At 42.6% G+C, this 26951-nt stretch overlaps 2 protein-coding genes across 2 annotated transcripts; both read left to right on the top strand.

The window, feature by feature from the left end:
- The first annotated feature begins 4698 nt into the window (after positions 1–4698).
- On the top strand, positions 4699–6413 carry LOC116869229 (gamma-crystallin D). The gene is made up of 3 exons (XM_032860278.1): positions 4699–4707; positions 4799–5041; positions 6141–6413. Exons 1-3 carry the CDS (start codon positions 4699–4701, stop codon positions 6411–6413), a joined length of 525 nt encoding a protein of 174 aa, XP_032716169.1.
- A 7189-nt stretch (positions 6414–13602) lies between these two features.
- Positions 13603–16037, top strand: LOC116869230 (gamma-crystallin F). The gene is made up of 3 exons (XM_032860279.1): positions 13603–13611; positions 13703–13945; positions 15765–16037. Exons 1-3 carry the CDS (start codon positions 13603–13605, stop codon positions 16035–16037), a joined length of 525 nt encoding a protein of 174 aa, XP_032716170.1.
- Positions 16038–26951: the final 10914 nt, after the last annotated feature.

Genomic DNA, 26951 nt, shown 5'->3' on the forward strand with positions numbered 1-26951 from the left:
AGTGACTAAGTGGGGAAGGGTCAGTTCTAGAAGCTCTGCAAGGTAGAATGAGTCTGAAACAGGCTCAGAAGGAGGGGCAGAAAGAGGAGGTAGCCTGTGTAAGAAAGAAAGGGAGGTCAACATAGCAAAATGGGAGAGGGTGACTGGTGAGGAAGGAGGCATTCCGTGGAGGGCCCTGAGGAACAGCATTCTAGGAGTTTCCTTCTCACCCAGCAGGTGACTGGAAGCCATAGAGGGTCACAGACAAGCAGTGATGAGAACCCCATCTAGCAAAAAGCCTGATGAGACTACATAAGGAATTGCAGTATTGTTTACTTTGGAACACAGGATGACATAACTAAGGCCAGGCTGCCATTGGACACTGCCATACTTTTGGATCCGTTAAAGATCTCCCCTCCTATTCTAAAATACCTCCTGACCTGAGTGCACCAGTGTATATTCCCTGGGCCAAACCCTCCATGAAGTGCAGATAATACAAATAAATCAATGAGATATATGTTACTATTTTAAATACATTTTGATTTTTTAAAGATTTTATTTATGTATGTATTTGTTTGAGAGAGAGAGCACGCAGGAGAGAGAGTGATCAGAGGGGAGCAGCAGGGGGAGAGGAGAAGCAGACTCCACACTGAGCAGGGAGTCCGACATGGGGCTCCATCCCAGGACCCTGGAATCATGACCTGAGCTGAAGACAGATGCTTAACCCACTGAGTCACCCAGGTGCCCTTAAATAGACTTCAGTTAAAGCAAAATCTGCTTGCTCACAAGCAAAGTCCTGCAAGTTTAAAAAAAAAAAAATTAAAAATCTTATCATCATTAGAGAACTTATTTTTAAAAATTTTCCTCCAAAATAAAAGCCTCCTATAATCCTACTACTTTACAAATTCTATAAAGAAGTGGAGAGGGTCCTTCTGATCCCACTCTTCATTGTTAACCCTTCTTTACACTTGGTGGACACCATTCTTGAATTTTCTCCTTCTATATATCTCACGAAACATTCTTTTTATTTATTTACTTACTTATTTGCATGTACTTACTTATTTGCATGTAGAATCATACTGTACATATTGGTCTGCAACTTGCTTTTAACATACAAAATGATACAGACATAGATCTAGGTCAGCACCTTCTTCTGTTTAATGGACTGCATTGTGTTCCATTATTTGAAGGTTCCCTAGATTATTTTAGCATTTACCCATTGGTGATTGGGCTTGTCCAATGCTCCTTTTACAAACAAGGCTGCAAAGAATATCATTGTCTGTATACCTTTGTCTACACAAGCCATAAATTTTAGAGGATAGAGACCTAGAAGTGAGACTGCCCAATGATAACACAAGAGATTTTTAATTTTAATAGACTCTGCTCAATTGTTAGCCACCAAAGATCCTAATTTCTTTGAGTTAGTATCTTTATCATTTACCAGGCACCTACAATGAGCCTGTCATGTGTAGCATTGGGGATGAAAAAACAACCAAGACAAATAAAAGGCATTGTCCCCACCACCACGGAGGCCTACACAGAAATAATATGAAATGCATACACTAAACAGTAAGCATGTAGTCACTTTTTAAAGTCAAGTACTTTCTCAAGTACAAAATAACACATATGTAAACACTTCCATCAAGTACTTTCATTTAGTACTTTAAAGTCATCCCAAGACAAATTTCTGGGGGAAACAAATGGAGTAATATTTATTTACATATTTCTTATGATACCAAATGATTTAAATCAGGATATCAAATCATATGGTTCTCAGTATTTTGGATTTCCCAGACCAGTTTTCTTTAAACAGAGACCAACATAGGATTGCCTATTTCTATTTCACCAAGCAAGGACTTTTAAGATTAAAAAGAAAACAAAACTGTAAAACTAAGCACCATCTATTCATACATCATTTTGTAAAAGAAGAGACATTTACAAAAGGATATTTTAACACCAAATACACAAGTTCCTAATAAAGTATGACTCAGACCAAGGAAGAACGCTTGGGAATTTGCTCTGATGTACAGTGTTTTCTTTTGGCAAAAACTGAGCAGAGTTTGAAGACGCTTATTTGAGGTTGCAGCTCAATGCCTTCAGGGACCAGAGAGATAATGTAAATGAGCAAACAACTTCTTTCAAGACCACAAGGAGTGATGAAAAGTATGGTGAGCTGCGGAAAGTGCAAACCAACCCACAGCATCCTGGAGAACATCTAAACATTGTGCCAGTCAAATAAAATACATCTTGGTTCCACAGCCCTCAGGGCTGCCAGTTCTTATTTCCACGCTCGTGTCAAAGCTGGGGAGAGTCACCATCAAGGACAGCACGGGAGTTTCCAGTGCACCCTCTCCCCCCATGAAATGACTTGCTCTCATGTTAAGCCCACAGAACCCAGCCATGGAGCCTGGGAACATGAGATGACGAAACAATGCACGTAGCAATGACTACGGTGAAATTTTCTCTCCATCCTAGTGGAAATGAGACTTAGAGTCATAAAATATTTTGAGTTCTAGAAGATAAGGAAAATGGTATTTCTTATATACTTCATTTTGGAGACTGACATTTATAGCAGCTACAGAAATCTTTGACTCTGTATGCAGCAAAACTCTAACCTGAATTCCTGTCTTTTGTCTTCACTTTTGTTTGAAAGCATCTGAATATTTAGGAGTGACAGGTTCCCTGCTGGACTAGAGCTCAGGATGAGGGTACCTCACACTTACCTCTTATTCTTCTTCCAAAGACGGTCCTCATCAGTCATTCCAGGCAACTCATATAGAACTCTGCTTTAGGGCTATAGGTGGAAGGATTCTTGAGTCTTAACTTCTGTTCACTTAGCACACTAAGTGGGGGCTGTTCACTTAGCACACTAAGTTGGGGCTTTCGTTGAACACACACTGGTCAATGATGGAATTTTCTGTAAAGCTTTACAATCAAGCCGCATTTTGGTCCAAACCATTCAGTTTTCAGCTCGATGAAAACTGTGAGTTGTTTTTTGTTTGTTTCTTTCTTTTTTCTTTTCCCCAAGCTGAAATAAAGCCTTTTCTCTTTTTAGAACCCAGAGTCCCCAAGTTTTCGATCTCCAGATGTATCTCAAATCTGTAATTGCACGTAGGCTGTGGTGGTGGTGGTACCCCCAGCCATCCCCACCCTGCTCCCCTAAATCTTCTTTGTGACTCTGCATTCACTTCTTTCTCATATTTTACTGTTTTTATCAATCAACACTCTCCCCACAGAAACAACTCTGAGCAAAATGACAATTCCAAAACTTTTACTTTATTAATTATTATTTTTTAAATGGTTAATTAAAATGATGTAGGGTTTTTTTTTTAATTCTTTTGATTTGGGCTGTTTACTTTCCACTCTGTAAACAGAAGTAATTTTGCAAACACATGTCTATCTATAGTGGATAACAAGAACTGAAATCATCATATGTACATAGTTGGTGTTTTATTTAAAAATACTAACTTACAAAGACTTATGACCCAACGTCAAGACAAAGTATTTCCACGAGACAACACAGGACTGTGAATAATTCTTTGAACATGACCTAAAGGCATAGGTTATCTTCCACTCCAGTGCTCCTTCCAGTCCATCAAACTATTCTTTCCAGCCTAGTAAACACTCTCTAAAGTCTTCCTAGAGTCTCAGCTTCCAGATTTATTCCTTCCTCTCCCCACACCATTTTAGCCGTAGCTCCTCTTTGTGTTCATGCAATGAATCTCTTTTGAGTCAAAAGCTTTGTGTACTCTTGTTCCCCAAAGGAAAAAGTGTAACTAGATTCCTACTAAAAATGGATTTCTCAGGAATTTGGTTTTATTTTATAATAACCTGAGAGGTAAGTAATCAATTTTTGTGTTTTAACTTTTTCTTATTTCTTCCAAATTAGAAATTTCCCTTTTAATTCTTTCTGAGAAAAAAAAAAAAAGAGTTCTTAAAACTCTTCTCCCTTTTTAATTACAATTAGCCAAGAAAAAACATCTAATCCTCTGTTTACTTCTATACACTGTAACGAATTCAGTCTACTTCTAGGCTGTAACAAACTCAGATCAAATACTGAATATTCTTGCTTGCTGGGATTTTGTTTGTTTGTTTGTTTGATTGGTTGGCTGGTTTTTGTTTTTGTTTTTACCATACTGCAAGTTTGAAGTTCTGTGAATTCCCTTGGTAAAACATTCCAATTTCTTATACTCCTTAATAAGAAAATTCTCTTAAAGGACTAAGTTGAAATTATCAACATTCTATTAATGTCACTTTCTTCCTATTAACAATTAGTACTGAATATTGTGGCACACATGTTCCTTGACAGTTCTGATAGATTAATTTTATATTTACTATATATTTTTGCTTTTTTATTGCTCCCTCATTTACACGTTTTTGTTTTCCCCCAACCCATATAAATAAAAGTGTAGACTATATATGAAATGGCTGAAGCTCTATTTCTATTATTAAATCAACCATGTTCCAAATTCCTTTTTTTTTTTTTTTCCAAACTGTCTCAACAGCATTAGCCAGTGATAGCAACCTGAACATTCCAGAGAGAATGGGACCAAAACCCACAATGAGCCCCGTGGACTAGAACAGCAAAGAGAAAAAAGAGCACATGAAAATCCCCTCCTCACCCCGCGGGCCCCTTTTGTGTTGTTCCTGCCAACGCAGCAGCCTCCTGCTATATAGACGCGCGCCACGGCGGCCCATCACTGACCTCCGTCACCAGCCATGGGGAAGGTGAGCCCGGCGCAGCCGCAGGCCAGGGCGGGGCCCCGCACGCTGGGGCCTGGGGCCAGGCCTCTGAGCCTTTCCCTCCCTTGCCTTGCAGATCACCTTCTACGAGGACCGCGGCTTCCAGGGCCGCCACTACGAGTGCAGCAGCGACCACCCCAACCTGCAGCCCTACTTCAGCCGCTGCAACTCGGTGCGCGTGGACAGCGGCTGCTGGATGCTCTATGAGCAGCCCAACTACGCGGGCTGCCAGTACTTCCTGCGGCGCGGGGACTACCCGGACTACCAGCAGTGGCTGGGCCTCAGCGACTCGGTCCGCTCCTGCCGCCTCATCCCGCACGTGAGTCCAGCCCCCTATCAGGACACAGAATGGAGAGTTTCAAGCAAACCTTAAACATATGGAGTAGTGATCATTCTGAATAATTGAGGGTTTGGACACAAGACAAGCTATGGTAGATCAGTTCCACGTAGTTGGCCCCAAATAAAAGCAATTAATGGGTACCCCGGGTACCTATTAATCCACAAATATTTAGTAAGAATGTGTTGGCTGCCGTGGGCATGTACGACCTATAGTTCCCGTCTTGGAATCACTTACAGTGGAGTTGTAGAAAAACCACTAAGATCCCATAGAAGAATAATTATGTGCGTGTATAGGGGGTAGTTACAGAGCAGATAGGAGTTGAAAAAGAAACTTTCGCAGGGATCCATTTTTTTAAGACCTCTCTCTCTTTTGCTCCCCACTTGTTTATTTTGGTTTACCCCACCTACACAAATGAAAGGACTTTCTCTCAATGGAGAGCAACACAGAGAAATTGTATGCACGTACCCACATACATTTCAAATATGTGTTTTAAAATGCTAAGGTTTTTGAAAAATTAGGCCTGGATCTTACTGATTTTTCTTTCTCATTTTTCCTCATTCTATTCCTAAGTTATTAAATGAGAATCAGTTATTGTCTGAGAGACTTAGGACATTTAACTTTGCTTCCCACAGAAACAGAAATATCCAAACCCGTGGCGATTTTTCCAAGATTTATCTTAAACCAAAAGCAAGGCCATTCATTTCATGAACTCACTTTACTGTTCAAACACACATGCTTGAAAAATGAAAAATATCTCTTCAAAATGGCAAAAACAGTAATATGCTCTTCAAGGTTTGAGTTTCTCTCTGGTGTGGTATACTGATCATGGTTAGTATTTCATCCTGAGAAATATTTATATATATATAAACAGTGAAATTTCCTTCTTAATTCTTTCTATCATACTTCACGGTCTTGAAAGGGTAGTGAATCTCCGCCTTTGAAAATGGGGAATATATAAATATTGAGAATTAGTTGAGGCTTATCCTATATTTCAAAATAGCTTGAGCTGGACTGCATGAATGTCTTGCAACCATGTCATGCCTTGCTTTCCTCCTCTTTCCATCTCTGGATGGGCCAGGCCGGCTCTCACAGGATCAGACTCTATGAGAGGGAAGATTACAGAGGCCAGATGATGGAGTTCACGGAGGACTGCTCCTCTCTTCAGGACCGCTTCCACTTCAATGAGATTTACTCCCTCAATGTGCTGGAGGGCTCCTGGGTCCTCTACGAGCTGCCCAACTACCAGGGGCGGCAGTACCTGCTGAGACCGGGGGACTATAGGCGCTACCACGACTGGGGGGCCCCGAATGCCCGAGTGGGCTCATTGAGGAGAGTCATGGATTACTACTGAAATAAGTTCCTCATCATTTCTCAATCTGGAAACTAATAAAATATTTTCTGTGTGTTATTGGCATTGGTTTGCTTGTGTTTTTCTTTTGTCCTCCTCTTACTCTTTACACACACACACACAGACACAACACAAATGGAAACCAAAATGTGTGATCCAATACAAATAAATAAAACACACCTCTCACAATAAAAACATGCCTTTGTATTAAGAAGAATGTTACAGTTTTAGAATACTTTTTATACTTTGTATACTTTTATAATATATCATTTGATTCTCTGGTCTTTAAACAAGTTGCTGCTTCAAACCAGATTATTAAAAATCTGTTTAGATTTTAGTTTTTCTCTGAAGAGGGAGGATCTAAAAAGCTATGGTTCAGAGATAATGTGACCTACTTTTTAAAGCGAGGATTCTGAAGCCGGGTACCATGATGGGCTTTAGAAAGTTTTCGAATCCCCCAAACTGTATGTAAAGGTTGAGATCACAAATCTTTAGCAGACTCTCTTGATGCTGAGACTGTCCCATGACACTCTCTGGACACGGAAACCTAACTGGAGGAATGCTGGTGGAGAGAAAGAGAAAAGATGGTTCTGGAAAAACATTTGCCTTCCTGATGAAAGGGAGTAGGTGCTCCCGGTGTCACAATTCCCTCCTCTCTCAAGCATTTTATACCCAAGAGATGGAAAGTGTGAGGGAAATGCCAAGTTTCAGAAATGCTGGCCTGATGGGGTCAAGCCCCTAAACCAATGTCTATCAGGGCTCTCCAGAGAACAGAACCAATAGAATACATATAGATAATATGAGGATATTTATTATAATTATTACCTCATCAACAGAGTCTGAGAAGTCCCATGACCTGCAACCTAGAGATCAAAGAAAGTTGGTGGCGTAATTCAGTCTGAGTCCAAAGACCTGAGAACAAGGAGCACTGGTGTCTGAGGGCAAGAGAAGATGGATGTTTCAGCTTAAGCAGAGAACAAATTTGTCCTTCCTCCACCTTTTTGTTCTAATCAGGCCCGCAACAGATCAGATGGTGCATTCACTAGTAAGGGCAATGCCAGGAGTGTTTGACTTTCACACTTTGTATAAAGGGAGTAAAATAAATCCAAATTCATTTATGCCACTGTAATTGGATATTCTGCTATTTGTAGTTCAAAACATGTTTCTAGCTAATACAGAGTATATATGACTTTTTCTAAGGTGATTGTTGAGTACTGTATTCGAAGAAATTCTTAATGGAAAATGCAAAAAAAAAAAAGAATCAGGAGAAAAAAGAGAGGAAGGGAGGAAGAGAGGGAGGAAGAGAGGAAAGAAGGAAGTTAGACTTTATAGAACAATGAAGTCTTACGATTTTTAACCTATTTTATACCTGGAGATCATCTATAACTTAGATAACTCATTTTATGTAAGGTAAGCTGAAGTCCAATTCTAATGTCAAACAATTAATAATAGAAGTGGCATCAGAAGCTAGAACCACAGCTCAGAGATCACTGATTTTCCATTGTGGAATCAGGAAGAGTGTTGTCAAATAAGGACAGTACTAGCTGACTGATTCTTACCATGAGGCGACTGCAAACAAGCAGGAAGCGAGTTAAATAAATAGGAAAATGCAAAGCTGTCTTCTCTCTATATATATGCACATCCCACACACACAGTTAAATATACTTACATAACCTTGTACTTGCACATATAGTTATGTGTGTGTAAGTATGTTAACACACTATCCATAAAAGGCTATAGAGAAGCAGGGCAATGTATTCTCCTACATTGGTTCTTCTACTTTCTGTTCTGTCTTGTGCTCTCATTGCTAGAATTTTAGAAAAGAAGAAGGGTGTGTATTTTCAAAGACTGATCTGATCAAGTCATTTCTCTTCTTCGAAACCTTTGATATTACTCTACTGTCCACAGGGAAAATTCCTCTTACAAGAACCTAGCCCCAGCCCATCCACTCCCTCTCCTATCACCTGATGCTCCTGACCCACCGGAGCCCTCCCAGCACATCAACATCTTCACACCTCTTTGCCTTTGCTCGCATCATTTCCATGCCTGAATTAGTCTTCCCACCTCCCCCCTGGTGAGCAGCTCATCCTCCAAAACTTAATCAAAATTCAGCCTCAACTCGGGGCACCCGGGTGGCTCAGTCAGTTAAGTGTCTACCTTCGGCTCAGGTCATGATCCCAGGGTCCTGTGATCAAGCCCCTCATTGGCTCCCTGCTCAGTGGGGAGCCCACTTCTCCCGCTTCCCCTGCCGCTCCCCGCTGCTGGTGCTCTCTCTCTTAAATAAATAAAATCTTAAACAAAAAGTTTCAACCTCATTCCTCAGCCAGAAGTGAATCTGAATCACTTCAGAAACATTAGACTGGAAGTAGCAGAAGCCCCATATCAAATGGACAAGCAATACAGAAATCTACTAGCTCATGTGACAGAAGTCCTGCGATGGCACAGGATTTAGGGCTGGTTGATTCAGCAGCTCAGCAATGTCATCAGGGCCCCAGGTTTTGTCTGTCTCCCACCATATTTAGCATCTGTGTCCTGGAGCAGTCAGATATTCTTGGTGACCACAGGATAGCTTCTAGCTGCAAATGAGGCGGCATACAAAGAAGGTTGGGTAAAGACAAGCACCCAAAGATCTTTGCCTACAAACAACTGGGCCCAGAGCACAAATTCCCGGGATTAAAGAAGACCTTAAAATGTTATCAGGTTCTTGAGTGTAAGCTTTGGTGATATAAGGTAATCATAATGGAAAGAGTAAAGGGAGAATGAGGGAGAAAGCCCAAGTAGGGAAAGGAACGAATAAAAAAATTTTTAAGACATTAATTATATTTATTATTGTTTTATTTCTTATTATAAAGAGGACTGTAAGTACTTTAACATAAACTGTTTAAAATGCTGCTTAATTCCTTTCTAGTCCCTAGAATTCAGCCTATTTTACTGTTTTCTTACAACTTGAGTAGAACTATTGAAATCAAGAAGTTAATATCGATAAAATTAACACAGATGTATTCTTCTCTTTTTGCTCATGGAAAATGTTTTAAATTGTGGTAAAATACACATAACATAAAGTTTACCATTATAACCATCTTTAAGTATTCAAATTGGTAACATAAAGCACATTCACAATGATGTGCAACCATCAGCACTATCCATCTCCAGAACTTTGTCATCAACCCAAACTAAAACTCTGCACTCATTCAAACCCTAAGTCCCCATCCCGACCCCCCTATAGCCTCTGGTAACCCCCCCATTCACCTCTCTGTCTCCACAAATCTGACTGTTGTATGTACCTCAAATAAATGTAATCAACACTGATCATCCTGCCTGACTCATTTCACTTAGCATGATGCTCTCAGATTTGTCCATGTTGTGACATTTATCAGAATTTCATTCCTTTTTAAGGCTGAATCATATTTCATTCTATGCATCTGTCACGTGTTTTACATCCATTCATCCCTCCATGGGCATTTGGGTTGCTTCTGTCTTTGGGCTTTTGTGAATAATGCTTTGAACATTGGTGTACCAATACCTGTTTGGGTCCCTGCTTTCAGTTATACTGGGTATATACTTCGAAGGGAAATTGTAGATCATCCGGTAATTAGAGGTTCTACTTTTTGAAGAAACTCTAAACAGTTTTCCACAGTGGCTGCAACATTTCACGTTCCCACCAGCAATGCACAACAACTGTAATTTTTCCACATCCTCACTAACACTTGTTATTTTCTATTTTATTTTTGTGTTTTATTATAGCCATCCCTTATAGACTAAGAAGTAGCATCTCATTGTAATTTTGATAGCATTTCCCCAGTGATTAGTGATGTTGAGCATCTTTTTATGTGATTATTGCCTGTTTGTATATCTTCCTTGGAAAAATGTTTATTCCTGTCCTTGTATTAAAAATTGGTGTTTTTTGGGTTTTGTTGGTGGTGGGTTTGGGGGGGATTTTTGAGTGGTTTTTTGTTTGTTTGTTTGTTTGTTTTGCTTTTTCCTTGTTGTTGCTGAGTTGTACGAGTTCTTTATATACTTTGGATACCAATGCCTTATCACATATATATGATTTGCAAATATTTTCTTGCATTCCATGGCCTTTCACTCTGTTGATGGTCTCCCTTGTTACACAGAAGTTTTTATTTTGATGCAAAAGTTTTTATTTTGATGAAGTCCAATTTACCTATTACCTGTGCTTTAGTGTCATATCCAAGAAATCATTGCCAAATTTAGTGTCATGAAACTTTTCCCCTGTGTTTTCTTCTAAGAGTTTTATGGTTTTAGTTCTTTAGGTCTTTAATCCATTTTGAGTCAGTTTTTGTTTATGGTGTAAGGTAGGAGTCCAACTTCATTCTTTTGCATGTGGATACTCATTCTTCCCAGTATCATTTGTTAAAAAGACTCTCCTTTTCCCATTGAATGGTCTTGCCAACCTTGTCAAAAATCAGTTAACCATACATGTGAAGGCTTGTTTCTGGGTTTTCTGTTCTTTTCCATTGGTCCATATGTCTATTGTTATGCTAGTACCACACTGTTTTGATCTGTGTGGCTTTGTAGTACGTTTTGAAATCAGAAAGTTCAAGTTCTCCAACTCTGTTCTTCTTTTTCAAGATTATTTTGGTATTTAGGGTCCCTTGAGATTCTGTGTGAATTTTAGGAGGGATTTTTTTTTATTCCTACATTAAACATTATTAGAATCTTGATAGGGACTATACTGAATTTGTAGATCACTTTGGGTAGAACTGATATCTGAACAATACTGAGTCTTCCAATACATAAACACAAGATGTATTTCCATTTATTTTTATCTTCTTTCCTTCACCAATACCTCTCAATGTATACTATACTTACTTAAAAAGAAATGACATATGGTGATTATTTTCCATATACTTCTATAAATTCTTCAAGAACATGATTTTTGGTAGCTGCCTAACATCCCATCAAACAGAAGTTCTATAATTTACCTAATTAATGCCTTATTTTTGACATTTCATTTGTATTTTTTAATATAGTATAAACAATGGTCTGATAACACAACCATACACAATATTTGCATGTACCTTTAACTATTTCCTTTGGACAAATTCTTAAAGAGGAAAGTATTAGATCAGAGAAGTGAAAATTAAGAGGGGTGGGCAGATGAACAAAGGTATCTTTTTTTATTGTGGTAAAATACACACAACAGTAAATTTACCATCCTAACCATTTTCAACCACATAGTACAATGGTGTTAATTATATACACATTGTTGTCCAAGGGATCTTTAGAACTCCCTTATTTTGCAGAACTAAAAGGAAGTTTTAAAATACATCAACAGTGTTGGTTTTTTTAAAGATTTTATTTATTTATTTATTTATTTATTTATTTGACAGATATCATAAGTAGGCAGACAGGCAGGCAGAGAGAAAGAGAGAGAGGAGGAGGAAGCTGGCTCTCCGTTGACCAGAGAGCCTGATGTGGGGCTCGATCCCAGGACCCTGAGATCATGATCTGAGGCGAAGGCAGAGGCTTTAACCCACTGAGCCACCCAGGTGCCCCAACAGTGCTTTTTTTAAAATACAGGACTATGGTTTCAAATTTTCCTCTATAGTTTTCTAATTTTCTGTAAATGTAAGAATTTTTAAAAGAAAGGATATGAATAAGGTTTATTAAGTTTGTATGAAGCAAATGAAATTTGTTCAGGGAAAACGATTTTTTAGCATTGGATTTTGGTGGCAACAATCCAAACTGAAGAACGAAACAGTGTCTCGAGTTGTTTTAAGTTGAAGAACTGCTTCTTCTAAAGCACTGGTTTTTCAACCGGTGTTGATTTTGCTCCCCCAAGGAACATTTCCAATGTCTGGAAATAGGTTTGGTTTCAAAACTAGGAGACCAATGCTACTAACATCTTGTGGGTTGACACCAGGGGTGCTGCTAATCATCCTTAAATGCACAGAACAACCACCCCACAACAGAATTTTTTGGCCCAAAATGTCAAAATAACATGAGGTTGAGAAACTCTGCTCTAATGAGAGCCAAGCATCAGGAGCTGCTGAGGGTGGAGGTCGGATCTTGGGGGAAGAAGGCAGACTCCAGCCCCTGGAGTCAGAGCCTTAACTGCAGAGCAAGCAGGGCTTGCCCAGGGCTGGGAAACGGAGAAAAGCAGAAGCTTTCTAAGACTGCAGGATTTTTAATTTGTTATATTTGCATGTTAACTTGTATGTATCAGTAGTAGAACTAATCTTAGCACTTAGTTTGCAAAATTATTAAATAGAAAGTTACCATGTGAGGGGCGCCTGGGTGGTTCAGTTAGTTGGGTACCTGCCTTCTGCTTGGGTCGTGATCCCAGAATCCTAGGATGGAGCCCAGCATCCGGCTTCCTGTTCAGTGAGGAGTCTGCTTCTCCCTCTCTCTCTGTCTGCTGCTCCCCTACTTGTGCTCACTCTCTCTGTCAAATAAATAAAATCTTTAAGAAAAGAAAGTTGCCTTGTGGGTCGGAACCATCAGTGAGTCAACTCATGAATTCCATAAGTGAGGGCCTCTTTGCCTATGCCGTGACAGGCACCCAGCTGAGGCGCTGGAGGTGGCCCCAGTCCAGCCCAGTCTCCAGGGGGCAGAGTGGAAGCTGGTGCCTAAACCCGGCTTCCTCAGGGTCCAAGACCCCATCGCCCTTCCTCAAGTGTTAGCAGTATCTGCTATGCTCACTTGTAAGCCTGCAAGGTCATGGAAAGGTTCTTCCTCTTAGAGGAACTATGGAGAAGACAGGTTCTTCCCCATGTTCCAGATTCTCACACCAAGAAAATGCTCTCTACTCAAAACTTCTCATGCTGGGGTCCATTCTGACCTCAGACTCAGTCACTACCGGACTCTGTTACTCAAAAGGAGATGGTCTTGAAATTTAAAAAGATAACTGAAATATTTCATTGCAATAATTAACTCGATTAACGGCTTTTGCTCAGTTCCAAATTCCTAAATAGGCTTCATTTAAAGGCCACAGAGGCACTAAGTGATGGTTTTAACATGGGTCATCAATTCGAAAACACTGGAGAGTCTAAGAGAAAACATACAATAAGTCCCCCACCCCACCCCCGCCGTAATTATATAGAAAAGAGAGAGAGAAAATTCCCTCCTCACCCCGCGGGCCCCTTTTGTGTTGTTCCTGCCAACGCAGCAGCCTCCTGCTATATAGACGCGCGCCACGGCGGCCCATCACTGACCTCCGTCACCAGCCATGGGGAAGGTGAGCCCGGCGCAGCCGCAGGCCAGGGCGGGGCCCCGCACGCTGGGGCCTGGGGCCAGGCCTCTGAGCCTTTCCCTCCCTTGCCTTGCAGATCACCTTCTACGAGGACCGCGGCTTCCAGGGCCGCCACTACGAGTGCAGCAGCGACCACCCCAACCTGCAGCCCTACTTCAGCCGCTGCAACTCGGTGCGCGTGGACAGCGGCTGCTGGATGCTCTATGAGCGCCCCAACTACCAGGGCCACCAGTACTTCCTGCGGCGCGGGGACTACCCGGACTACCAGCAGTGGCTGGGCCTCAGCGACTCGGTCCGCTCCTGCCGCCTCATCCCGCACGTGAGTCCAGCCCCCCAGGCCCTGCTGGGTCCTCCCGCCACATGAGCGCTCCAGACACGGCTTTCAGACTAGCGGGCGGCAGCCTTCTGTTGCTGCTCTATGTTCTCCTTTCCTTTCTGAATATCTCCAGGGTTTTCTTCCACTGAAAATGTGGCGCAATGCTTTTAATTTAAAGGTTTATTTTGCTTTGCTAAAATTAAACTCACCTCTACTGGGAAAATTCACGGTGTCCATGGCTCAGGTGACAAATAAAGCAACGTGTTGAAACTGGTTCATCAGGTGTCCTGGGGCTAGTTCCTCGGGCTACTTCTCTCTCTTCATCTGTAAAATGGGGCCAATAAAAGTGGCTAAATCATAGGGTTGGAATAAGGCTGAAAGCAGAATACCTAGCACATGGCAAGCCACCACTTCCCCTAAATATTAACTATTATTATTATTATGAACATCAAGTCCCGCTTTTTGTTCAGTCAAAACAAATAACCAACGAGCTGATTCCAGCAGCTCCTGCAAAACCCACTGTTCCCCAAATCAAGCCCCTGCGGCCTGAAATCCCACAGTTGGGGATTCTCTAATCTATGACACAGTCCTGTGGAAATGTGCCGCTTTCGCAAAGTGTGGAACCCACTCAAACCGACTCAAACCCATGCCTTGATGGACCCAGAGGAGCAGGAAGAACCTGAAAGTCCGGGTTTCTCCTTTCCCGTCTGGACTTTTCTAATTACAGACTGAGCGGTCCAGTCACTGGCTTCTTGTAAAAGAAGAAAAGACTAGAATGGTTGCGCCACATGCGCCAGGCTGCCGTGAAGACCAAATTAACTGATGTACGTGTGGGTCCTTTCCCAACCGCGGGAGATTCCTTATTATCTGTCTTTCATCCTGCGGACGATCGCTCGTGAGAACTTCTCCTAAAGAGCATTCAGTGGTGGGAGCAGGAAGACACTGAGACGATTGGCGCCTTCTGGGAAGGGACATCAAAAAGAGCAAGTGCTCAAGGAAAGACAGGCAGGATTTGCTCCAGACAAAAAGCCTAACTTTCCATTTTTCTAAAGGTTTTATGCTCCCTTGGTCTGGGCAGGTCTCCTTCATGATCTTTGGCTCCCATGTAGGTTCATTACATAAGCAGACTTGCAGAAGCGTGTATTAGAACTGACAAATAAATCGCATCCTTGTGATGGCTCTTGACTTTCAGGATCGTAGAGAAGCAGGGCTTAAAGCAGATGGAAGGGACTAAGGAATTGTTGGGGCTGAAATGCCACAGCCCTTCTGTGCCTTGCTTTGGGGAAAGCAATTTGATTTCCTTTCTCCCTCCCCTCTTCTAGTGCTATCAAGATTCAAAATAAAGCCTTTTGCTAGGGATATGTTTGTCTTTTTATTTTAATATACAATTATTTTTGTATCATCCAAGGAGAACCCCAGACCACCAAAAGTCTATGAAGGATAGAGCAAAACAATTATATACAAATTGTTACTTAAGAATGGTAGTAAATGGATCCCGTATGTATGCTTCATAAAGGTTGTGCTCCCCCCCAAAAAAACCCTAGGGAGCACCACTCACATATTTATCCTTATCGTGGTCTATGTGAATGGTGGGGTTTTTTGTTTTTTGGGTTTTTTTTTTTTTTTTTTTTTTTAGTTTTGCAGTATTCAACCTATCCAACTGTACACAGCAGCCCTGTTATTGGTAGTCTCCTTCTTTTATTTGGCCACCTTTGATATAGAAAAAACAAAGAGATGCCCATTCCCCTTGTGGGGTGTGTGACTGGTTGCAAAGGGCTAGGTTTTCTGACTCCTCCTCATCTGCTGATTACCAAACCCACAGACCAGCTCCCACAGGATCAGGATCTACGAGCGAGAGGACTACAGGGGCCAGATGGTAGAGATCACTGAGGACTGCTCCTCGCTTCATGACCGCTTCCACTTCAGTGAGAGCCACTCCTTCCACGTGCTGGAGGGCTGCTGGGTCCTGTACGAGCTGCCCAACTACCGTGGACGGCAGTACCTGCTGAGACCGGGGGACTACAGGCGCTACCACGACTGGGGGGCCACGAGTGCCCGAGTGAGCTCATTGCGGAGAGCCGTGGATTACTACTGAAGTATTTGTACTCTACCTTGTTCTCCATCTGGAAACTAATAAAATATTTCCCGTGTGTTTCATGCAGTCATGTGGTCTCCTTTTCCTTTCAGCCTCCTTGGAAGGGCTCAGCAGAAAGCAAGCAAGCTGGGAATAATGTGGATTTTCTTACACATATCAGTGGAAAGGGTGGTATGGGGTAAAAGTTGGGAGCACAGCCTCTGGAGCCCAAAGTCCTGATCCAAATCCTTGCTAGCTACAGGAGACGGGGCAAGTTCCTAAGCACTCTTGTTTTGCCTTGGTTTTCTAACTTGCAAAGACTGGGGTAATAACATTCTTTGTCTCATAAGATTGTGATGTAGATTACATGATTTTTAGTTTTAAATTTTTAATTTTCTTACAAGGGTGTCAGACACAAAGTAGATGCTATATAACAAGCATTTATAGCACAAATGCTCCTTGGTTATTATGGAGTATTTGGACCTTATAAACTAGTGTTTTTCAAACTATCAATAATGGATCAGAATCACCTGCTTCATAATCACTTGGGACAATTGTTAAAATGCAGATTCCTAGACCTCGCCCTCAGCGGCTTCTTACGCAAATGGCATTTGAGAACCAGGGCTCTAAATCTAGTTTTTTTGTACTACAGAATTACATCCCAAAAGGTTCAGCACCTCCATTTTAAACACTATGCTCTGTACTGGGAAATAAGAATGAGTAGAACCGTCTAGAGGGAAAGTAGAACCTCCAACAGAATTTTCAGAGTAATTATGCCTGTGCATGGTTTGCTGAAAGGGCTGTAGGGGCCCTGAGGAAGAAGCCTGAGATGCTTGTCAGAGTGTTCTGAGATGCTCCCACGGTGACTTCACCCATCCCTACAAGGACTTTGAACATTCCTGTTACCACAGTAAGAATTATGAACATATGTCATGTGTCAGAGATACTGGTTGGGGACACCTGGGGGGCTCAGTCAGTTGGGCGCCTGCCTTTGGCTCGGGTCATGACCTTGGGGTCCTGGGATCCAGCCTGGTGTCAGGCTCCCTGCTCAGTAGGGAGTCTGCTTTTCCCTCTGCTTCTGCCCCTCCCTCTGCCTGTGCTCCCTCCCCACCCCTCAATTAAATAAATAGAACTAAAAAAAAAAAAAAGATACCGCTCCAACATCTTCTGGTAACTTCTCCGCGGAATGCTAGGAACAGGACACTGAAACAGAATCATCACACCCACAGGACAGGCAGCATAATGGAGGGATTAGAAGTCTCAAATCTGCCTGGAGTTAGATATAACTGTTTGGGCTTGAATGGCAACTGGTCTTGTGTAAGGCTGGAGTCTTAGGTCAAGTTCCTCCAGACCCAGATAATGAACTAAAGATTCAGGAGGAGGTGATTTATCAGAGAAGCGCTTCTAGGAGGAAAGGTGAGCGAGTAGGGAAGCAAGATAGGGAAAGGCAGGAAGCCAGCTCAGCCTGATTCTGAGGAGAGACGTGGAGCCCGGATCACCTGTCTAGTGCCTCTCACCTGGAGGCAAAGGATGGGGTAAGGGGAGGTGGGCAAGGAGGCTGGTATCTCCACACCAGTCCTTTCTGTCGCGGTCACTGGGTGAAGGAGAACACCAAGCTCCAAGACCCCTTCGGACTCCCTCCACCTGCCGGCAAGAGGCAACCTTCAGATTGTCACAACCTGAGCTGTAGCAGCCAAGTCTTCAGAAGCGGGTGGGAGGGCAGCACGCAGAGCTGGAAAAGATCTGAGGGGATGGCAGCAGGGCCCACTCCTCAGGGTGATGGGCATAATAAAAGCGTGTCCCTTATAGAGTGCGAGATTCAGATGATACGATGCCTGTGCACGCTCAGCAGTGCCTGGCACGTAGTGAGTTCTCACCGAGTGTCTACGGTGATGATTATTATTAGGTTCTGTGGACTGGGAAGAAACGGGCATAAAGGAAGTGAAAATGCCGGACTGATCTTGGCCCATGGGGAAGCAAACACGGCAGTTAGGAGGGGGACAACGAGAGATTCAGGTTGGCTGAAGTGCTAGAGACCCAGAGGGGAGAAGTGAGAAAGAAGCTAGTCAGATGGTTAAGGCCAGAGCTGGGAGGGAGGTGGCATTCACGTTTGCTTGTTTGTTTTAAGACTTATTTATTTATTTGAGAAAGAGATGCTGGGGGCCGCGGGGTGGAGGAGGGGACAAAAAGGGGGAGAGAGGGAAAGTAGCAGACTCCCCACAGAGCACAGAGCCTGACAACGAGAGGCTCAATCTGATGACCCTGAGATCATGACCTGAGCCGAAATCAAGAGTCAGACATTCAGCCGACTGAGCCACCAGGCACCCCAGGAGGTGGCATTATTGATGAGACCTTGGCTGAGACTGGAATGATGTCAGAAGCCCCCCAACCGGCATCTAGAACCTGAGCTGCAAAACAGAAAAGAATTTGTTAAAAAGGGCGAGAGAGAACACGGTGCAAGCAAAGCCATTTGAAATGCACAAAAGCAAAACCAGTAAAGGAGAAGTGTTGGTGCCAACACGAACGCTGCTCTCTCCACAGCAGGGTGACCCCCTCTCCTCCGAGAAGCTGCAGGTAGTCGGACACACACACCCATAACCTCGTAGTAACTGCCAAGAAACACTTCCCGCTTGCTTTAAAAAGCTATTTTTTCCTCTAAAACCAAAACTGGAGTATAGAATATTGAATGTATCTGTTCCTACTAACTGCTAATGTTGTTTAAAGAAGCTAAAATAAAAAGAGGAAGAGGTGAAGAAGGAAACAAGAGACCAGCTAGCTAGTGGGCTGCTGCAGCCTTCAGAAAAAAAGCGGTCACTGGCTTAAGGCAGGTGGCATTTGCGGAGGTGGGAAGTGGTCGAGTTTTGAAAACATGGTGGACACAAAAACTCCCATTCATTCAACGCGGGTGTGACGGAAAGGGCTGGTCTGCGCCCCTAGAAGGATGAGCTGTCTTCCACCCAAGCAGGAAGAACTGCAGGGGGAGAATCTGTAGGGAGGAAAACCAGGGGTCCCATTTTGGACAAGAGGCATTTGAGATGTCTAGGAACAACCAGGTAGAGTTGTTAACTGGACAACTAGTCAGTGGTTAACCAGGCAACCAGTCGAGTTCAGGAGAGAGGCATGGGCTGGAGATCAACATTGGCAAGTCATCCGAGGGCAGATGGTATTGAGAGTCATAAATTGGGATAGGATCCTCAGAACATGTGTGTCGGTGAAGCCTTGGGCACCCCACTTTAAAATGAATGGCTGAGGGGTGCCTGAGTGGTGCAGGAAGTTAAGCGACCAACTCTTAGGTTTCGGCTCAAGTTGTGATCCCAGGGTCATGAGATCAAGCCACGGGGCAGGCTCTGTGAACTGTATGGCATTTGCATAAGATTGTCCCTCTTGCTGTCCCTCCCACCTGCTCTCTCTCTCTCTCAAATAAATAAATAAATCTTAAAAAAAATAAATAAAATGAATGTATGGGAGGGAGGGCTAACAAATAATGCTAAAGTTTGGTGACTTACCCAATAAAAGTTTTCTCTTTCATTTAGAACAATTTAATTTAATTTAATTAAAAAAAAATAAAAGAGGAGGGTACCTGGGTGGCTCAGTGAGTTAAGCCTCTGCCTTCGGCTCAGGTCGTGATCCCAGCATCCTGGGATCGAGTCCCATATCGAGCTCCCTGCTCGGCAGGAAGCCTGCTTCTCCCTCTCCCACTCCCCCTGCTTGTATTCCCTCTCTCGCTGTGTCTCTCTCTGTCAAATAAATAAATAAATAAAATCTAAAATAAAATAAAAGAGGGTTTTGTGATTTTTTTAATGGGGTGCCTGCATGGCTCAGTCAGTTAAGTGTCTGACTCTAGATCTCAGCTCAGGTCTTGGTCTCAGGGTCGTGAGTTCAAGCCCTGCATTGGCCTTCGCAATGGGTGTGGAGTCTGCTTAAAATATGATAATAATAATAAATTTTAAAAATCTTTAAAGTTTTTTTTAAATAAATGGTAATGACTTTTTAGCTAATTCTTAAAAGCAGATAAATCTGGAAACATGGAAGTCAGCAAGAACAAGATAATTAGAAAAGTGAAATCTAATTTTTCTTTCATACCACTTTTGATTTTCTGACCATTACACTAGAGAGCACTACCTACTAGTTCATCAGGAAAATTTGGGGGGAGTTCCTAGCTGACTCCAAGGAAAGATCATGGGACTCTTGATCATAAGGATATGAGTCTGAGCCCATGGGGTGTAGACTACTTTTAAAAAATGCTGAAAGAAAAAAGAAAATTTAGGGGGTGGCTCAGTCTGTTAAGCATCTGCCTTTGGCTCAGGTCATGATCCTGAGGTTCTGGGATCGAGTCCCACATCAGGCTCCCGGAGCAGCAGGGAAGTCTGCTTCCCCCTCTGCCCCTCACCCTGCCCATGCTCTCTTTCTCTTTCTCTCAAATAAATAAACAAAATCTTTTAAAAAAGAAAAAAGAAAAACTGGAAAACTGTAATTGATATTTAAAAATACCGTGATGCTTATGAACTGATATTCAGAATTATTAAGAGAGAGTCAAGGCTTTGAAACTTTAGTGAGAATGACAAGGTCCTGGTACACAATTAACTACCCAAATTAAGGGAGGTTACTCTTTCTGTAGCACACAGCCCATGAGAATCACCTGGGCACTTTCAACACACAGATGCCAGACCTGGCAAATCGGAAATCTCCAAGGAGTTCCCCATACATCCATACCGGTTAGTAAGCTCCCCTGACAAGGATTAAGACACTGAACATGTGGGAAACACTGGGAGGAAGGCTGTGCTCCCGAAATGTGGTCTGTAAACCAGCAAGCAGCACCGGGATGTTCTGGGAGCTTGCTAAGAATGCAGAATCTCGGACCTCACCCCGGCATGCTGAATCAGAATCTGCATTTTAACAAGACCCCTAGATGATTCTTTTGTATGTGTCAACTTGAGAAGCCCCGGGGTAGAGAGTGCCGGTATCCCTTAAATCCAGCGGAGCACAGATCACCGCTGCTCACATCTGGCTGTATTCCAGAATCTCCCACAGAGCTTTCAAAAATGCTAATGCCTGGGCCACACTCCCGAGGGTTCTGAATGAATCCCATAATTTTCAAATAGCTTTTTTCTTTCTGATTTAAGATTTATCAACTCACATATCCTCGTTGACTTATTTATTCTATATATCCAAAAACGCTTAATATTTTAATAACGATGAAGCTTGGTTGGAAAACAGGGTTCAAATCTAGGGTCAAGATGGGGATCCGAACTTCTCTTCGAATAGAGAAACAACCACCAGGCGCGGGCAGAGCAGCTATCTGAGTGCAGGAGTCCTTCCTAGGGACAGGGTCTGCCCTGCCCTGGTGGCAGAATCAGGCAGGGCAGGGAAGGTGCAGGGCTTGGGGGGTTGGGGGACTGAGGGGTTTGGGGGAGCTGTGGAGCCTATGGGGGGATGGGAGCGGTGGAAAGCACGGCTGAGCAGACAGGCCCTACAGAGAAAGCCACAGACAGACCCAGTGACCTGGGGCAATGATTCTTACCAATTTCCTAGTTGATTCAGCCGGCTAAAATCACCGGAGGATCATGGAGAAATGTATCTGGCTTGGGAACAAAGTTTTTAGAATATGAAGAAATCTTAGAGCCTAGCTAAATTGTCAGCTGAATTCATTACCAACAGTTTCCATTCACAAATCCTCTCTCTTTACCATTGTTCTCACATCTTTCTTACTGATTTATGGTTCCTGTAATTCTTCTTCTTTCTCTTTTCTTTTTCAAAAATTTATCTTTTTTTTAAGGAAGATCCATTTTTTATTTTTTCCTGATTAAGTATTTTACCTAACGTGGGGCTTGAACTCATGACCCTGAAATCAAGTCCCATGCTCTACCAAATGAGCCAGCCAGGTGCCCCTCTATTTACTTGTTTTTAATGAAAAGTTGGAAGTCTTTTGCGCCCCACAGAGACTAAGTAACTAAAAATCCTCAACTCTTAAAAAAAAGAGCTTAGAAACACTTTTACTTAATTTAGATAGGAGCTCCACCCAGTGTTCACCGGAAAAAAAACACAAGTACGATTTAAATGCTTTTTCCAAAATCATGTATTTTAAGAAATTTTTTGTACCTTTTAAATACACTCTACTAGGCAGTGTATGCAGGGCAAACTTATTATTAGGCAAAACACTCATTAAACCAATGTAAATCTTATTTAAAAAGCAGGGTTTGAGAGCTTTGTGACTCACTGTGAGCATTTCCTAAGAGCCCCGGAAGGCATGACGATTGGTCTGTGTTCACTGGAGAAGATGTGGCCCTGTCAGATGGAGAATCCAGATTTTGCATTGTGACTTTTAACAGAAACCCTGTCTTCTTCCATCTTGCGACACGCAGCAGATCCAATCTATAAAACTTCAAGTTCGTAAGATACATTCCGCATCCTTCAAATATTTCCTCCACTTCACCGTCAAGCTCAAACCCTATTTACTTAAGAATTCTCAACCAGCTTTTTTTTATATCCTTTGCATTTTTTTCTTACCATTGTCTATGAATCATTGGTTACAGAAGTCTGATTAATCTCCTTGCGGGGTGGGGGGGGAACACAGGAGATCTATTTCAAATCTTGTTGGCTGACTTCCTGTGTTCCTCTGACCCTCTCTGTGTCTACAGACATACAAGGATAGCCTTGTCCCATAGGTCTTAAAATCTCTGAGCAGTCTGGGTGAAGGCAGAGATAACGAATGGTGTGAGGCGTGGCTCCTCCACTGTCCGTCTTTGCATTTGAAAGTCACAACCTTGGCTCCTTACAATAACACCCAAGCTATGCATCTTGGGGCTACTTTGAGCAGTATCCTCCAAGCGGTGTTTATCTTTCTGCCTGAGCCCTCCCACTCCCAGTTTACACTGATTTCAGAGGTGGGAGGTAGGAACTGTTGTAGAGCTCACAAATACAGCTCACCTTTCTCATATCCTTTGGGCTCTGTGAAGCGTTCCAGAAAACCTTCACTGTGTGTCCCCCATGGCCAGGGAATGCTGCAAACCAGCCCAGAGCCAGATCCCTTTGAGGATCTACCAGACTCCAGCTTTGAAGCTGACCCTCTCCCACTCTGACTTTGCAGCCACCTGCCTTACCCTCTCAGGGTCCTGGCCTAGGAAAGAAGATAAACCCTGTCTTACCTCACCATCTTTTCTTTCCAGGAAATCAAACTGTCTGTTCTAAGCCAAGTCTTACATGGGACTCCTCTGGACCACCACGCCATTGCCCTCATATTCTTGCGCGTGGTTTCCATGTCCCACAGCCCACTCTTTCCACCGACTTTGTAGTGTCCTTCACCCATTTTCAAATTTTGTCCCCCAACTTGAATTTTGTTCTTCACAACTCTTCGTCTTTACCATGTATTTCATCTTAAAGGCTTTTTTCAGAATTGTTCTATCTCCCTGACTCCTGCCCTTCATTATAAATCTATATTCAAGGATTCACAGAACACAATTTCACACTTAAGAAGCAGGAGGAGTAGGAAGGGTGGGGGGAGGTGGCAGCAACAACAAGCTGAAATTCCCATAATAATCATTACAACCTTTCGAATACTTCGGTTGGCACGGTTACCATAACCATCCAGCTCCTTTCTGTTGAGAACATTGCTCTTGAATTACCAAGAGCTCATTTTGGGAGTCAAACTTAGATACTGACCGTACCATGAACCAGCTGTGGGACATCAGGAAAGTGACTCAACCTCTCTAACCAAAGCTACAGGTTTCCCATCTGCCGAAGACATAATAATAATAACATAATGCTGTAAAATTCCTGGCATATAGTAACTCATTCAATGTTAGCTATTATTATTCCATTTTACTTATTTATTTATATTATTGTCCTAAGTGCGATATTTTGTACTCGCTGTGGATTTTTTATTGTTTTAATGTAGGAGGTCCTAGGGTAAGGCAGTTTGGTCGCAAGTGACTACAAGTGTATTTATGGAGCGACAGTATCTAAAATACAGAGAACAATAGATGTGCCATTCTCCAAACTAGTCAAACAATTGTTTCATTCTAGACAATATATTGTAAAGGGACCATTACTAAAATGTCATATTTTCTAAAGAAAATGTCAGGATTATGAAGAGTCAAAAAAGCCATCTCTTGTGAGTAGATAAAGAAACTGGCACTGTTTGAACCAAAGAAGAAAATTGTTATTATCTTCAGAAACTTAAAATGCTACCATGTGAAAGGGAACCTAGACTATTTTCTGTGTGAGCCCAGTATAGAATTAATACCAGTGGGTAGAATTTGGGGGAAGGCTATTATCAGTTCAACATGAAAGAGATTTTAAAGGAGCCAGAGGTATCCAGCAATGCAATGGGAGCCTTGCAGCGCACTCAACGCGGAGTTGACGTTCGCTGAACAATAAAGAGGATTCCCACGTGGGTGGGAACTGAGCTGAACAGTGAGTTCTCTTCTTACTCATGGGCGTTTGTTTATGGGATTCCAGGGAGGGAGAGAAGACTCCTTTCATTGCAAGTGACAGATCCTCAGCTCCAGAGTTGAAACTGAAACAGGACTAGAAGTAGGAAGGCACAGCTGTTGTCACACAGAGATGGATTCCAAACTGTGATAAACTTTCTGCCGTGTGGGCTTCACCTTTAAATAGCCTTTGTCCGTGGGATGGTCCTGAGACGCTCCAGGATTACCAGATCCCTAGTAGCCAAAATCCCCATCTGTCTCCGAAAGTCTGGACCAGGTCTCTCAAAAGTACTCCTGTTGATCCTGCAGGGGCGAGATGCCACCATGGAACCATCCATGAGCGCTAGAGGATGGCATGCGCATGCTCTCCTCCGCCAGCCCTGTGCTGGGGAGGTGGGAACTTGGGACTCTTAGTCCCATGGGGGCGGGGGACCGGGGGCGGGGGGCGCGGGACCGGGGGCGGGGGGCGCGGATCAGCTGTCGAAGAGATGTTGGGCTGACAAATGCCAACAGATACCTGCTACAGGGAAACTCCTTAATACACAGATAACAACCATGCCGCCAGTTTCTCTGGATGATCCCAAGAAAGGCTTTTTTTTTTTTTTTTCCTTTAAGGTATTGCCCAGTATTTACAGATGCAAAATATGGACAATGCTTTATTTTTCCTTCTGTAAACATTTTCGCTGATAAGTCCACCTTTTCCTTCTATACAAGGTTCTTTCTATTAGGATAATTATAATTACCAAAGTAATCTGGAAATACATTTCTTTCTAGAAATCATAACTATAGCAATGCAGGAGCCAATGGGGTTCAACTTGGTGCAAATGAATGGAAATGGAAAACTTAACTTACATAGGTTTAATTTGTAGATTACCTAGAAATGGGCCACATCCTCCCTATAGGATAACTTTTGTCTTAAATGGGACAAAGAGCATCCCAAGATTTTTAAAAATTCCTTTTCAGTAGAGAGGTTTTGGGTATAGTACAGACCTCATCACACTGACATCTGCTTAAAGTGTCAAAAAGTAGCTAAATTTCAACTCCTTTGTGGGTATGCACCACCGGACCCCCCTGCCCAGAATCTAAATAAAAGTTTCTGCTCTTCCTGTTATCTCTGTGGCATTAATTAATTAACCTTTTTAAGTACCCACAACACCAATGATAATTGAGTTAATATCAGCAGGAAAACTGTCAAGACTTCAAGATCCCCACAGTCCTCATTGTTTAATACATACGTGCAATTGCCTATTCATGGTGTGGGTCTGTATTTATTGAAATGGAACTCTGTTCATGATATTTTAAGTAAATAACATTTGTCAAAGGAGACTCAAATTATAACCTCATGTTTCTCTGTGCATGTAGGAAACAGTCTTGAAAAATCAACATTACAATGTTAATGGCATTTGTCTCCAAGGTATGGGATTCGAGACGACATAAATTATTGTTTAGCTATTTGTTTCAATGAATACTTATGAATTATATAATAAGAAAGAAAAATAAATAAAAATTTACAATTTTGTCTCCAAACCAAACTGCCTTGATCATAAATGCCTGGAGGTCAGGGGACCAATTTGGCTAAATATATAACAGGGAGCAGTTAAGACCTTCTCTGTATTAAGTATTATTGTAAAACTCAGAAAATAAATGTCACATACACATAGTCCTGGATACCTGAGAGAGATGAGCATTCACGAAACTGATTCAAAATGGAACAAGAAATACATGCTGTGTGGGTTTAATGTAATTCTGTGGCAGTGAGCAAAGAGACATGGGGGTGGGCTGTAAAGCATGGAAGACAAGGCAAAAACAGAGACCTATCGAAATGGGTGCCTATGGTCCTGGGGCAGAACTGGGATCCCAAAGAAGTGACATGGGTGAGCACCAAGACTCAGGGCAAAAGTGATGTGCCAAACAGTATGGAAGCATTTCCAATATTTTCACAACCAGTCCAGGAAGGACTGCATCTGGAAAATTTAGTGCAAGGAGTGGCAATGAGGAAGAATATTCCAGACAGAGGGAAGGGCAGATCTGAAGTCACAGAGGGGAGGCAAGTCTTGGGTAGTGTCCCAGATGCCTCGCATGGGGTTAGGAAGGGCATAGCTCCTTGCGGATGCTTGTGTGCTGGGAAGATAAGTACCCTGAGAACTCCCAGCACTGTCTGCCCCAGCCCCCGGCTCTGGTGGGAGATCCCTGGGGGGGCACTTCCTTGGGTCAAGAGAGAGGAAAAAGCAGACACTGACAGCCCAAAGCTGGGAGCTGGCCTGGCACTCAACGAGGCCATAATAATTTCCAACGTAACATAAACAATTCACAGAATGTTATGATCAGTTGAGGCCACTCTGTGATGGTGATGGAGCCAGAGAGAAACAAGACCAGTCCATGCCATGTCCGAGCACGGCAAGGAAGAACAAGGACACCAAAAATGGCAAAGATGACCAAACGTTCCAGATAACAGTGAGTGAGTGCTATTTCTTTCCCATTACAGCTTTAGCCTCCCTCCATTCCT

This window comes from Lontra canadensis, unplaced genomic scaffold (genome assembly GCF_010015895.1).
Source record: "Lontra canadensis isolate GAN:19392208 unplaced genomic scaffold, GSC_riverotter_1.0 scaffold18, whole genome shotgun sequence".
In the NCBI taxonomy this organism is placed as follows: domain Eukaryota; kingdom Metazoa; phylum Chordata; class Mammalia; order Carnivora; family Mustelidae; genus Lontra; species Lontra canadensis.